At 36.4% G+C, this 15709-nt stretch overlaps 1 protein-coding gene across 1 annotated transcript in view; it reads right to left on the bottom strand.

The window, feature by feature from the left end:
• Positions 1–1133: 1133 nt before the first annotated feature.
• Positions 1134–15709, bottom strand: part of rell1 (RELT like 1) — a 33462-nt gene continuing 18886 nt past the window's right edge. Inside the window, exons 4-7 of the mRNA XM_084109278.1 lie at positions 13297–13348; positions 6516–6761; positions 4495–4630; positions 1134–2602 (exon numbers count right to left, since the gene is read on the bottom strand). Coding sequence (XP_083965404.1) covers positions 2579–2602; positions 4495–4630; positions 6516–6761; positions 13297–13348 — 458 coding nt within the window. The 3' untranslated portion in view covers positions 1134–2578. The remainder of the gene's footprint in view (positions 2603–4494; positions 4631–6515; positions 6762–13296; positions 13349–15709) is intronic.

The raw sequence follows: 15709 nt of genomic DNA, 5'->3' as shown, positions 1-15709 counted from the left end.
TGATGAGCGTAAGGGTGAAAATAAGCCATGCTTGACTGTGTATACTATTAAATGGCTTGTATTGTGAATTTTGTTTCAAAAGATTTTAGTCCTGCAGTTCCGTTTTTGGTAACTGCGATATGAGTCATTTTTTATTTCTCCATCAGTTTGTTTTTTGCCTTCACATTCATTGTGCAGCAAACCCCCTTTTTTAATGTAACTGACTGATCTTTAATGGCTGTCTTTTTTAAGGATTCTTTGATGAATAGAAAATTCAAAAGAACAGCAATTATTTGAAATCGAAATCTTTTGTAACATTGAACATGTCATTAGTCACTTTTGATCAGTTTGAAACAATTACTGAATGAAAGTAACAATTAGAAGTTAAATACACCATTTGTGCAATAACTAAACCAAAATGCAGTCTCCTTTAAAGCCAAACACAAATGAGCAACACCAAAGGTCCAGCTGTTTGTACATGCAGCACAGACAACATAAAAGTACCAGAATAAATCTGCTGCTGAGTACACGTCTCTTTAAAGTCTGTGTGGGCTTGAGTTAATGATTCACGAATCCCAAAACATATCCAGACTAATAATACTCTACAGCAGGTTAACCATTTATTTTCTCCAGACTTGGTTACTGCACATTCTTGTTGCTTAATGTTACTTTGTTCTTAGAAATACCCTGATGCATAAAGTACACAAATAAAACAGTGTATATGATGCTCAGTCACATACTTTCCAATAGGTCATGGGTAAGTAGGCAGCGGTCACGGGGAGATGTGAAAGAAAAGCCTTCAGCGTCTGAGTTTTGGGTCATTGAAGGTCATTAGTGCTGCACCAGTCACCTATTAACAGACCCTCACTGATCTTTAACCCCAGTCCAGCTCTGGAAAACGTACTACACGTCCAAGGACTTCTCAGGTCTCACTGCGGATGAAGGCTTTGAGAGTTTGTTGTGCTGAGAAAGTTTGAAGGACATGCAGAAGTTAATGTTTCAAAGAATCCTCAAATAGCCATTACCTTTGAGCTTACACCAACAAGTGTAGTGAAATAGCAAGTACATTCTGTGTGGGAAACTGTTGTCTCGTGCTCAGCATGGAGATGACGTGGTTTTCGGGTGAAAGCAGCAGCAAAACAACCAGTCTGATGTCAGTTTAATCTTTTTAATGTATAAATTCTGGGTACAAAACTTTCAATAAAATTGAACAGTACATTCTCACTCATTTTATTTTTTGTTGAACAACTCATAAATGTTTACACATTTTCTAAAATGTCTTAAATTCTTGTGGGTTTCAGAAGTTACGGTACTTGAAGTGACCATTTCAATACACATTGAGATTTAAGTTGAATATAATTTGATCAGGAAGGCTATGGGCATCTTATTTAAACGGATCATTCCAGCACTTCAACAAGCTCATTTGTATTGAGCAAGAAAACCTCCAACATCCAGAGGTTCACCTGTATAGTGCTTGAACAAGAACAAGGCAAAACATAATCACTGGCACTATATCAACATAATGAAAGAAAAACTACATAAAAAAAAAGTTATTTATTGGAAACTAGTTTTGATTAAAATGCTCAGAACTATTAAAAGTCCTTTATTTTTGCCTATGGTTGGCACTAAAGCAAGGACACTTCTCTCTTTTTTTGAGGTACCACAGTTTTTTTTTTTTTGTTAGTTAGTTTGTTTTTTCCAAAGGTAACCATAATGTTAAGTATAGTGAAGGATACAGTCTTATCTATTGTATACGCCGGACATTATATTAATTTATGTGCTATAGACTTGAGAGAGCGTGGGATTTATGTTGATGTTGGACGCATGCAAAAGCTATACTGAATCATGAAACTAAGAATGTTTAACATTTCTAAACCGTCGAGTGTTCGGCAGACTAGTGAAACGATCCTCTAAAGTCCTCTAAACCCAGACTAGTCCATACACCACCAAGCAAACTTCCAGTCAGTTAAGGTGCGCTAGGTTGATCAATCTATTAAACGTGAAATTTCATTGATTTACAGAAAAAGTCGTTAAAAAAACAAAAGGTGAAAATGTGTATTTAGTGAAGAGATGGAAGCCCAGTCCATTTAAGACGATGGCAGGTTAAGAAAAAAAGTTTGTTCTGGATTGTAACCAGTGAGATGTTTCATGGCTCCGTTTTTCCGTGTTTATCACAGCTTTCAATAAAAAGAAAAATTTCACACAAAACTTCCCACTTCCTGGAAGTAGCCCGGAGAGGCACATACCGAAGATCTCACCATGGCGCCAGGTTGGATTAACCATTGACATGCTCATAGCCATTAACAAGCACAAATGATGCCATCCACCACTGATAATGACGTGAGGATGTTTGAGAAAGGTGGGTTGGCGTAGAGACAGGTTAATGTATATAAAACCGTTTCTGTGGTCTTTCCACGATCGACGCGCCGCATGACGGATAGGAGGGTTTGCATTCATCATCCTCTTTTCCTCCTCGATTATCACAACTATCATCACAGTTTGAGGCGTTTTCATTCTCTAAATTCCTCTTTGGAAGTGTGGCTTCCCGATTAAAATCTTTTTAAAATGTCACCTGAGAAGCAGAAGAACTATACAGATGTCACTTTGCACTGTCTCCTTTCTCCTAAAGACAAACGACACACAAAACAAGAGTAAAATTATCACTTGATAAACTGTAGAGTTTGCTTAATGTGCATTAAGGTGATTAGAGAAATTTCTGCAAAAATGCGCAAGCAAAAATGTTTATTGCCAATAGTTAGGGCCCTATGATTTCCGTTAGGGCTGCACAATATATCGAAATATCGCAAATGTATTTATCGCAATATGCATATCGCAACGGCTTGCAATAACTGGGGTCATGAACAAAAGACAGAGAAAAATCACTCACTGCTCTTGGCTGAATAACTTTTGTAGCTTAAATAAGAATCAGTATATATATTTAATTCATACAGTGAATACTAAGCAGCGTTTTATTTTTACATTTGATTATTCAGTTTTTGTTGTTAACTAAACCTATTGTAGGATAACCCTTAACCCCGTGGTAACACTGATGTTAAAATAACACTTCTTATGCTACAGTAAAACACTGCTGTTCACTTTCAGAAGTTGAAGGGATGTTTCTTGTCACAAAAAGAATGTGAAACACGCATGTAGGTTATATAATTTTAAATATAATTTAAGTTCATTTTATACACTTTAAGCATTATTGTATCGCATATCACATTATTCAATGAGTTATCGCATATCACATTTTTCTTCAATATCGTGCAGCCCTAATTTCCGTGATGCCGAAAAGGCGGACGGAATCGCGGAATCCAGTCATGAAAAAAAAAAGGAAAAAGTCACCGAATTTCATGTAATTTACAGTATAACGCAGAACTTCATGGAATTTGTCTTTTTATTTATTCATCAAATACGTTTTTGTTAACTTGTATACATACGTTTCATGATTTCAATTAACCCTAAAAGGGGAGACATATCCTGGGGGATACAAACATTTGAGAGGCTGTGGGGAGAGGCAGGGATCATTTCTTGGTTTTATGTTGAAAGTGTTGTAAATTTTTTGCGAATATTTAGATCTGGGGGATCTTAAAAAAAAATTATGTTCCCCAAAAGCCTGTTGTGTCATATTTGACATTTACATTAACATGAAAAAAAAAAAAATATAATAATTGACATGAATAAAAAAAATGGTGTATGAATAATCACGTAAACCCAAGCTGCTTCAGTCCAGTGAATGTTTTTTCAGTAATGTTTAAAAATCATTAAAGCTTTATGAGCAAAAAAGACTATATTTATTTAATAAAGTATTAACTACCAATCAGAGGACAGAAGGCATAAAGTAGATTGTGTACAAGTTTTTTCAGCAAAGTTTTGGTCCTATTGATAATTTATAGGCCCTAGACATTTGCATATTAAATATTATACAGTAGGCTATAAACATTTATAAATGGGCATTATACTCATTGGTCAACAGAATTTTACAAAGAATGTGTAGTTTAAGTTATGAGAGAATAAATGTAATAAAAATTTGGCTACAATGTTGTAACAAGCATTGCCAAACAAGCACTCTTTTTTTATGAATTTATGAGGGATACAAACATTAAAAATATATTTTGTATTTGTGTCCTAAGAAGATGGAAAATAGCAATACATTTATTTTCTGATTTCTCTTTATGGTCTTGCCATTTTTAGGGTTAATTAGACATGCCTTTTGATTACTTATTGAACCAAAAAAACTAATCCACTAATCCAGAAACAGAATCCAGAAAAATTAAAACAGGAATAAGGATTTTGGGAGAAAATAAAACTGATTTCATAGGGCCCTAAATAGTGTAATGACGTATTAAGCATAGTTCACACAGAAGTCACTTTCAAACCGAGAAGCTTTCTGTTCGTAAATGCAGCAAATACGCATGACCGATTTGAACCATGCTTTTTGGTGGACACACGGCCTTAGGAATGACACACCATCCGCGGGCAAAGTATGTTTTCTTGTACACTAAAGCCGCTCACCTGTGACTGTGGTCCTGTGCTGTGTTCAGAGGGGTCAGTGGCAGAAGGTGAAGAGGGGACACTACCATTGGGCTCAGTGATCAGTAACGTCCGTCTTTCACGGGCCGATTTGGGGTCGCACTTTGTCACCCGGAATCTAGAGAAAGAAATGAAGATGTAATGAAAGCAAAGCCCAGACTTGAATCCCATTTAGCACATTTGGAACAAAAGCAGAGAGCCAGGGCCGGTCCAGTTCTTCCCACATCAGGCTCAGTATGGCATTTCTATATGGACCTGCTTTGTGCACAGTGATGTAGACATATAGATCCAAATGTAAAAAAAAAAAAGGAGCAGACTAAATCGAAGAATGGACAGTCATTCTAAAGTGTAACTGGCAAATTTTCAAAAAAATATACCGATTAATAAATATCTAGTTTAGTCATGAAACTCCAGATAGCACAGGCTGAATGTAAAGGCATTATATGCAATCTGTTAGCGATCACTTCATTTACGGCACGATATGGCACAAGCTAGTTGATTCTGCAGCATTTAAATAATCAGGTTCAATGTTTGCTGTAAGCTGGAAAACTGCTAGGGCTGAGCATCGATACAGAATTAGAGCTGGACGATTTTAGCGCATTTCTTTTTTTCACTACGGTGTGCTTTCGTTTCTCCCTAAAAGCCAAAACTAAGCGTCCAAATCAGTTTTTCAGATCAGTGATTGTTGTAAAATGCAGGACATGCTCGATAATAAAAGAGTTATTTAATCTGAATTAAGCCGCTGTTCTCCAAGCGCCTTTTGTGCGCTCACTCTGAGATAGAGTGGAACACGGAGAAGCAAAGTATACTTTAAGCTTCGGGTTCACGTCCAAATAGTCAAATACATACAGAAATATGTCAAAGTTTCTTGGCTCTAGTTTCTTGATGAGTATTCGCTTAAACACAGTCAGTTATGTCTTAAATGAACATAAACAGTTGGGAAATAAGTTGCATGTGTAGCAGTATAATAGATACGTGCATTAGGTCTTAAAGTGACAGAAGCCCAATAAACCTGCTGCCGTCTGTTTCAATGCTAATAAAAACATAAGAAAAAAAAAAATATATAATAATAATAAAAAAATAATAATAATAATAATTAATAATAATAATAATTATTATTATTATTGTTATTCACTGTTCTTTAGTAGATTTAGAGCCAGATATACAAAACAGGGCAAATTGGTGTGAGAGTGCAACTCTAAAAAAGCACAGATGGGAGTGGAAAGTTCTGCATGTGATCTACTGAGACATGCAAATTAAAGGACAAAACAAAAATGCATGTCTTATACCAGTCGCTACCTGGTAGATTGCATTGTTCATTATGGAAATGATCTGACTGCGTAGTCAGATCATTTCCATAATGAACAATGCAATCTACCAGGTAGCGACTGGTATAAGACATGCATTTTTTGGGGTGCTAAATAATGGCACAACTACCAGTAACCAGCATTGACTAACGCAGACCTTAGTAAATCACCTTGCATGATTCATTTAAGTACTCTCCTCCCATACATTTTGTGTCTGAAATGGAAAGTTCTACAAATTCATATGTAAATCCTGTAGTTTAACGCCAAAAGAGGGTTTGCGCTGGCGCATGCTGTTAGTAAATCTGGCCCTTAGTAGGATTAATCTATATTTAATTCATACAGTGAAGATTACTTTGTTGATAAAGACTGTTCTGTTTTTTTTCTTCATATTTCACAGAAAAGCTATATTTTTTAAGCACTAAATTGGTCCTAATCGAATGGAATATGTTGCTTGCTAATAAAAAAGTTGTCAATTCATGATACTTTCGCATCACTTACTTTTTTTATACTTAAAATTCATTGTTGTTGTTAAGAATAGCTAAATAACCTCTGTGGGTCTATTTAAAGCCTTCTATTTATCATGTAGTATTAGTTATTTTGGTGATCGGTATAGGCCAGTACTGTTTCCAGTGATCGGTAATCTACCCCAAAAACCCTGATGGGAGCACCCTCAGTGTTTCTGCATGTAAAACACACCTGCCCACAGACAGCACGGTGACCTCTCCTAGGTGACTGCGTCTCTCCAGTTTCTTGCTGGACGAGCGTCTCATCAGAGGCCATTTTTTCTGGTTGCAGCGGTTGCAGATATTCTTGTGTCCTCCCATTCCTCCGATGGTGTGCAGGTGGTTGCAGGTGTGTTTGGCTGTGCTGGGCGGCAACCCTGGCAGAGCAGGGCTCTCTGGGCTGCTGGGTGTGTTTGGAGAAGTTGGCGTCACAGGGCCACTGTAGAAAATTAAACCAAAAAATATCAGCTTAACTGCATGAAATACCCAAGATGACCTAGTTACAGTTGCCAAAATTTGTTATGTACAACAGAAAACACTGCGCTGGTTAATGTGCGGTTAATGTGCTTAACTTGATATTTGAAATATTGAAAAACTAATATTTGAAATGTGTATCAGCATAATGCACACTTTCACACACCATTTAAACAAAATAACTATTTATGCTAATAACTAGCTATTAGCTTAGTCCTTGAATCATGACTCATGAGTATTATCATTAAATATTTTTATAGCATCTGTTTACAATCTCAATAAAAGCTGCATCACAGTTGGTGTGTTTTGATTCATTATTAATGCTTTTTAAAATTACATTATTTCTGTGACGGCAAATCTAGATTTACTTAATTTTTGATCCTTCAGAAATCATTCTAATATGCTTTCATTCTAATAGGAATAATGTTCAAAAGAAAAGCATTTATTTGAAACAGAAATCTCTCTTGTAAAAGAAAATTTCTTTACTGTCACTTTTGGTGGGTTTAAGGCATCCTGCTGAATAAAAGTATTAATTTCTTTTAAAAAAATATTTAAACATTTTTTATTGACCCTTACTGAATTTTGAATGGTAGTTTTTTTAATCGATTCACCTAAATAAACGACATATTTTTATCAAATAAATGCAGCCTTGTTAAGAGACTTTCAAAAATATTTTTAAAAATCTGTAGTGTAAAAGTTTAAATAACACCATATTTATTTATTCCTTGTCTTTACTGAATCTATACTTGGCGACAGTGGCTGTTTGATGGAAATGATGGTTCTAACTCATTTTAGACATAGACATTTTAGTATTGTTATTTCATTAATTTCAGATACAGAAGAATTGTTCCGAATATAAGATTACCCTGATTATAAGACGACCACTTTATAAAGATGTATCTTTTGGAAGAAAGCTTTTTGAGGACCAAAATCTTGTCTTTTATAAAGAAAATTTTATTTATTTTCAAATAAAATCATATTGCATATTTTTTCCATATTTTAATTTTAAATGAAATGCCATAAACATACATACCATAAACATAACATGTAGTTCTAATTTCCAGTAGATTTCACAATGACTGATTTCTTGCCATTTTTATGTACAGTGACAGATGCAGGCTTGTCAAAAAACACAGGTGTTTGATCCACATTACCTATCTGACCCAGGGGATGTGAATGTTTTTTCCTTAGGCCGATCACATAGCACTGAAAAGACAGCTGTTTCTCCCTGATTTCTTTCATTCATCTGAATGAAGTCAGAGGGCAAGCGCCAGGCAAGACTTGTTCTGTGGCGTAACGCTAATCTATTACGCTGCATCAAAGCGGCTGCTTTACGCAGCCGAAATAAGAAATAAGGGGCATCGATGGTGGGCGTGTTCAGCTCTTTGGCGATTTTCAGTGCCTTTGTGTGTGTGTGTGTGTGTGTGTGTGTGTGTGTGTGTGTGTGCATGCATGTATGTATCTATATATATCTATATATCATATCTATATATCATATCTATATCTATATCTATATATGTATATATGTATGTATGTATGTATGTATGTGTATGTATGTATGCACACATACATGTATGCATATATATTATAAAAATAACTATTTAAGATACATTTAAAATATTTAAGATACTACAATATTTTTAATATCTAGTATACAGTATTTGCTGAGCTCTATACCACAAAATAAAGCAGGATAGAAGAATGCATTTAAGCAACCCTGAAAAAAGCTTCACCTTTCACAGTTATTCTATTATATTCTAGCAAATGCAGCATAACTGTTACTTTAGACAGGCAGACTCTCTCCCCCGCTGCTTTATCTGTCTTTTCCTCTCTCCTTTCTCCCTCTATTTATTTTGTCCTTCCACTCTGCCAACTAAAAGAGGGAAATGTAGTGGTCTTCTCTTATCTGTCTTCATTACACTGCGGGATGTTGTTCTGCTCTGTGTGCATACGCGCGCGTGCCTCACTCGAGAGGCAGGGGAAGAGCAGCACAAAGATACTTCAATTGTCACCTGCAAGAGGGACTATGAGGAACATAAAAGAGGAAGAGACACACACGCAAACGCACACTACACTCTATGTATTTTCGGTTTGTTTAGCAATGGAGAGCCACAAAACTAAACAGTGCGAGATCAGTTTGATCGTTTAGAAACACAAATGGTCCTGTCCCCTTAATGCAGTCATTGGGGAGTCACGGTTCTGCTGGTTGCCATGGCCCCGTTAGCCCCTGCTGGTAAATGTTGAAACTGCACCATCTTGCTGCCAGTGCTGGGGAGTAGTTGCGCGTAGCAACCTATAATGGTAGCAACATTAATAGCTTAGCTTGACAGGAGTGACGTTACTTTTAAAGTAGTTTAGCGTTTTCAGTAGCGAGCTATTTTTTTTTCAATCAAGTAGCCTGTAGTGAAATGAAACGCTACATCACTATATTAAGATGCCTGCAAAAGATTCACTCTTTTAAGTCCGTTCTTTTCAATGTACGTGACAAATAGTAAGCAGAACAATCCAAATCAGTTCGAGAATAAGTCTGAATCATTCATCTTGTTTACTCTAGCACTGAAATGCTGGGTGTGGTAAAACAGTACAGAGATATACAGGGTGGGCCATTTATATGGATACACCATAATAACATGGGAATGGTTGGTGATATTAAAGTCCTGTTTGTGGCACATTAGTATATATTAGTACACACCACCCATCTTGAGGAGTTTGCCCCCTCACATATACTAATGTGCCACAAACAGGACTTTAATATCACCAACCATTCCCATGTTATTACGGTGTATCCATATAAATGGCCCACCCTGTACAATGATATGGTAAAGAAAAAGAACGCTGGTCTGAATGAAGTGACATATTTACCTAATATCCACTGAGAACAATCCTGGAATATTCAGCTTGTAAACAACTATGTACCGCAGGTAAAGACGTTGCACGAATACACCATGTTTTTTGACATGTATACCTTTAACAATGCTGTTAAACTGAATGTACGATGCAAAAGGTTTGCTGAAATATCCACAACATTAACAACACTGAAATATGAGAGTGCACCACTGATCTATATAATGACATTCTAGATAGATCAGTGGAGTGCACGCATAATATTTTGTTGCTATAGCACAGTACAGTAGGGTTGTTCTGCGCACTTTCTCGTAGAATCATTATTAGTCCAATTCATTTTTAATATCAAAACAAAGCGATTTAGCATCATCGAGAACTTAATTCAACAATGGATAAGAAAAATGTGATTATCATATTTGTTTTTCTCCCCTTTACAGTTTTTAAAAAATCAAATAAAAACAATTCTGCGCATATGGAGGGATTTTTGGTTCCATTCTTCCGAGTATGTGGGATATTGCCTTCCTCAGCATCTCCATGTGGATCACAGTGAAATATCCTGAACAGTGCACAATGATCCAATAATGCACTTTTCATACGAATTTCATAAATGCAAAATACATTACTTTATCTATACATTGTTATTTGTAATTTGATAACCGTAATCAAATAACTATGCACATAAAATATTGTCTCTTTAAGTAGCTTCAGAGTAGTTAGCTACTTTTTCTAGTAATGTAGCTAACTACTTTTTCAGAAGGGTATTGTCTGTAGTTGAACTACTCTAAATTAGGAATTGTAGCTTGGAGGCGGCAAAACTATCTTTCCCATGATAGCTGTGTATCCTAACAAAAAATGTGCAAGTAACATCTACTGTAAATTGCAAACTCCACCCCTCCACTCATAAGCCACACCCACAGACTCCTCCCCCATTGAAGCCCTGGATCATTTGGAGCACCTCTCCTCTTTTCCCCTTTTCCATTGCTCTAAACCTTCCGTCACCTTCCGTATGCTCTGCTCCTTTATATCAGTCTCATTCTCGACTTGAAGCAAATTCACTCTGCTGCTTATACAGCGTGTGAGACTCAAGCAGAGTGACCTCATTGTTCACCCAAATCTGGTATTCACATGAATGCTCAGACCAACTAAAAAAAAACAAAAAAAACAAACATATACCACACACACAAAATTGGAGGACATTTGGGGAAAATAATGTATTAAAGGAATTCCCAAAAATGAGAACTCTGTCATCATTTACTCCCATTCCTGTTGTTCCCAAACCCATTTGACTTTCTTCCATGGAACACAAAAGGAGACATTTTGAAGAATACGCTGGTTGAGCTTTTCAATGTAATGGATGTACATGTAAAACGAATGGATATCCAAGCCTCAAGAAGGATAAAAAGGACCATAAAGGTATCAAGTAATTTATTTTTATATTTTTAGCATTGTAGTATTTTTATATTCAAAGTAAATTATATTTTTTGAAAAATCTGTAAAAAAAATAAATAAAAGTAACGCGTTTAATGAATTGGTTGAACGTATCGAAATGATTCATTCAGGTGCTTTCACTGATCAGACTACAGCAGTTTTCTTGTGTTAAAAGCTCACTGGAGGGGAAGATTGTCAGTGAACAAGGACTATCATATAAAATCAGAAGCCTTAAAGAACACATTTACAGTAGGACCACTTTTAAAACACTTTCATGGTCCTTTTGAACTCTAGTTGAGGTGCTTTAACACCTTCAGTATTATTCACCTATCGTTTCCCTCTGATTTTAGGGAAATATTATGGGTAGGGTTAGGTTTAGGGGTAGGGATAGGGTAAGGACTACATTTTGGGACAGGAATGTTATTCCAGGATCAACAAAATATGTTGATCCAGGAAGATGTCTTACTTAGCAAAATCACGGTGACCGACAGAACATTAATTTTTTATGAGTGAACGATCCCTTTAATCTAGCGACTGATGTGCAAGACTTTGAATTACATAAGATAAAATATAACATCTCAGGATAAATAAACATTCACTCATGCATTTTTAAATGTTTCAGGAATATGGCGTAGTATGAGGTAAGGAAAAAAAGTGATACGTCACAATTTTTTTATCTTTAATCTCATCCAGTGATCAGATTAAAGATGATCTTGATGATATAAGTCAGGGATGGGCAACTTCGGTCCTGGAGGGCCACTGTCCTACAGAGTTTAGCTCCAACCCTGAAAAAAATCACCTGCCTGTAATTTTCTAGTAATCCTGAAGACCTTGATTAGCTTGTTCAGGTGTGTTTGAGGTTGAAGCTAAACTCTGTAGGACAGTGGCCCTCCAGGACCGAAGTTGCCCATCCCTGATATAAGTCATAGTACCAGTAGGTATTGAACTGTCACAATCTATAAACTGATGTCATGATGCTGGTAAAATAGAGCATGATAAAACTGATTTCTTTTATGTATCAGGGTGGAGACCGCTCCACCCAGACTCATATTTCATGACTCCTCTGTATATGTGGTTTTGAAAGATCATTCCTGGATCTTATTCTGGCTTGCAGCACTGTCAGTGATTGATGCTTCTTTGCTTCATGGTGATTTTCCCCACAATGTGTCATACGAGACAGGCGGAACCACCTCGATCCCTCAACACGAATCTGTCCTGTTTTGCTGCTGCCGTTATTTGAGAAGTGACAGCGCCATCTTTTGGAGGGATGAGGTACTGCTTTACAATCTATCTATCTATCTATCTATCTATCTATCTATCTATCTATCTATCTATCTATCTATCTATCTATCTATCTATCTATCTATCTATCTATCTATCTATCTATCTATCTATCTATCTATCTACCTACAAACCACAGCTTACAAAACTATATATATAGTTGAAAAACTTAATCTAAACTAAAATTTTAAATGTTGCCTTGGCAATAAACTGAAATAAGTTGAAATAATTAACTGGAAATAAATAAAAATAAATAAATAAATAAAACAAAAGCACATTTTGAAATTACTATAAATTATACTACAATTAACATGAAAACTAAAAATATGAAAGCCAATTCAAAATATGAATAAAACTAAAGTAAAAACTAAAATAGCACTGGTTTAAATACACTTTTGAATCCTTGACGCCACTGTAGTGTGTATGTGTGTGTGTGTGTGTGTGTGTGTGTGTGTGCGCATGTGTGTACTTTACGAGGGCCAAATGTCCCATTATTGTCAAATTATGACAATCGACTAGTGAGGACATTTTACTGGTCCTCACTAGTTAAAAAGGCTTATAAATCAGCCAAAACATATTTTTATTTAAATCTAGTGTTTTGCACGTTTCTGTGTGTAGGTTTAGGGGTTGGGATAGGCGATGATATCCTTTATACCATTTACTTTATATGTAAAATCAAAGGAAGTCTAATACAGTGAAACAGAGTGTGTGTGTGTGTGTGTGTGTGTGTGTGTGTGTGTGTGTGTGTGTGTGTGTGTGTGTGTGTGTGTGAATGAGTATGTAAGCATATGATTTGATTTTGAAAAATTCAAAACACCATCTGTGCAAATTATGAACAACTAAATTAAAACTGGAGATGTACATGCGATTATCAAAACTACTAGTTCAGAACACCATTACAGAAGACACAAATAACAAGTATAAGAAAGACATAAAGGAGGACTCACCCCTCTGAGTCTATACTGTCCTGAACCATGGCTTGGAGTGCATCGGAGTTGGCTGGTGAAAGAGAATGAGAGAGAGTTTATTAAATTACTTCTTAAATTCGCACAGGGAAGAGTCTGCAGCCTCAGATGCAGAACCATTTGCTTGACTGGATTCTTCAGACTAATGAAAGCAGCAGACTGCCCTCTGATGCACATAATCGCACTGGACACAGGGCAGCTTCAGGCCATCAATACACACATTACAAATACTAGTGTAAATCACATTTCACAGCTGTACAGGTCTCTTATTAATGCAACAGAGGAAGACAACATGGAGATGCCACAGTAAATGTCATTTTCAGAGGGTGGCACTTGAATTGTGCAACCACTGGCATTTCACAAAACTTTCAGTTCCTTCCATTTACACAGAAGAGCAACTTATCCATTTTAAGAAGTTGGCAGCTACATGAATTGTGTTCTTCCACTAGATGTTTCTGAAAAGATGTTTCTGTGCTGCTATCATGCATTGTGACAAAGCTGTGGAGATGGTGAAATATGAAAGATAAACACACAAACACAAGATATAAGGAGGAGTAATGTTCACACGTCACACTGAGGGGAATGAAACGTTTTGAAATGCTGGTGATCAGGAGGAGTAACCATGGATTGACTACTGATGTTTTTCTAAACGGATCTAAATAGACTACAGTTCCGCTATTTTCCATTCTCAGATCAGAGTTGGTGATTGTGCTGCATTCACTCACAAAAATAAACGTTTTATATATTAACAGTAGGAAATTTACAAAATATCTTCATGGAACATGATCTTAATACTTAATATCCTAATGATTTTTGGCATAAAAGAAAAATCGATAATTTTGACCCATTCAATGTATTGTTTCCTATTGCCACAAATATACCCGTGCGACTTATTACTGGTTTTGTGATCCAGGGTCACAAATGAAGATATTTTTGATGAAATCTGAGAGCTTTCTGTCCTTCCATTGGGAGCAACACAATTTACACATTCAAGGAAGGTCCAGAACGATAGGAAAGACATCATTAAAGTCATCATGTGACTCCAGTGGTTTAACCTCAATTTTAAGAAGCGAGGGGAGTGCTTTGCGCAAATAACATAGTTTACCTCTATATTTACAAAATAGTATTATCCAAAGCGCATTAACGGAACATCTTCCGGTCTTGAGTCACCACAACACGTGTGGTGGATTGCTGGTCAATATTTTCCTAAATATCGAGGTACATCATGTTTTTTTGTGCAAACAAAGATCTCGCCTCGCTTCGTACAATTGAGGTTAAACCACTGGAGTCACATGATGACTTTAATGATGTCTTTCCTATGGTTCTGGACCTTGAATGTGTAAATTGTGTTGCTCCCAATGCAGGGGCGGAAAGTTCTCGGATTTCATCAAAAACATCTTCATTTGTGTTCCGAAGATGAACGAAAGTCTTACGTGTTTGGAATGACATAAGGGCGAGTAATTAATGACAGGAATAATATTTTTGGGTGAAATGTCCCTTTAATAGAGAGAGATGCTGAACAGGGACCAGGTAATTCACACACACATCTCTCATCTCTCTCTCTAGATTTAACAACCCGTAACTGACGAAAATAACCAACATCTTACTGCAAACATCAATAACAGCTTTAAAGTCACCATGAAATTTGTGACTTTATTTCAGTCACGATTCAGACAGTGTAAATATGCTTTCCATTGGGGCGAGTTTCAAGTTTGTGTCACGCAAACCGCCGCAGCACACACACTGTGCTGTTATGGTCCAGAGACACGACAGCACAGAGCAGTCGTCGCAGACCATAAAACGTATCAGAACCATTTTAATTCTGCACAGAACGCTATATTTTAAAGCGATTTGGAGGAGAAACTGTTAGAGATTAGGAGGAAACTGCAGCTTTACCTTGCTGAACGGCTCTGGCCGAGCTGTGATATAAACTAAACGCTATCGGCTTTTTTTAAAAAGTGGAGGAGCTGTTCAATATGTCCCGCCTTGTCTTTCTGTTTCAGTGGAAATTACGTCAACACATTGACTAATGCTGCGCCTTTCCAGGAACTTCAGTGGGCCTTTAAAGGAACAGTTCACTTCAAAATGAAAATTCTGTCATCATTTACTCACCCTTAAGTTGTTTCAACCCTGTATGAATTTCTTTATTCTGCTGAACACAAAGGAAGATATTTCTTGTCAACTATTTCAGTTGATGGACACCATTGACTTCCACAGCAGGAAAAAAATACTGTGGAAGTCAATGGGGTCCATCAACTGTCTGGTTACCGACATTTTTCAAAATATCTTCCTTTGTGTTCAGCAGAATAAAGAAATTCATACAGGGTTGAAACAACTTAAGGGTGAGTAAATTATGGCAATTTTCATTTTGAAGTGAACTATTAAAATGTTTATA

This window comes from Abramis brama (genome assembly GCF_963993115.1).
Source record: "Abramis brama genome assembly, chromosome: 3".
Lineage (NCBI taxonomy): Eukaryota > Metazoa > Chordata > Actinopteri > Cypriniformes > Leuciscidae > Abramis > Abramis brama.
This window is presented reverse-complemented; position numbering and strand designations above follow the sequence as displayed.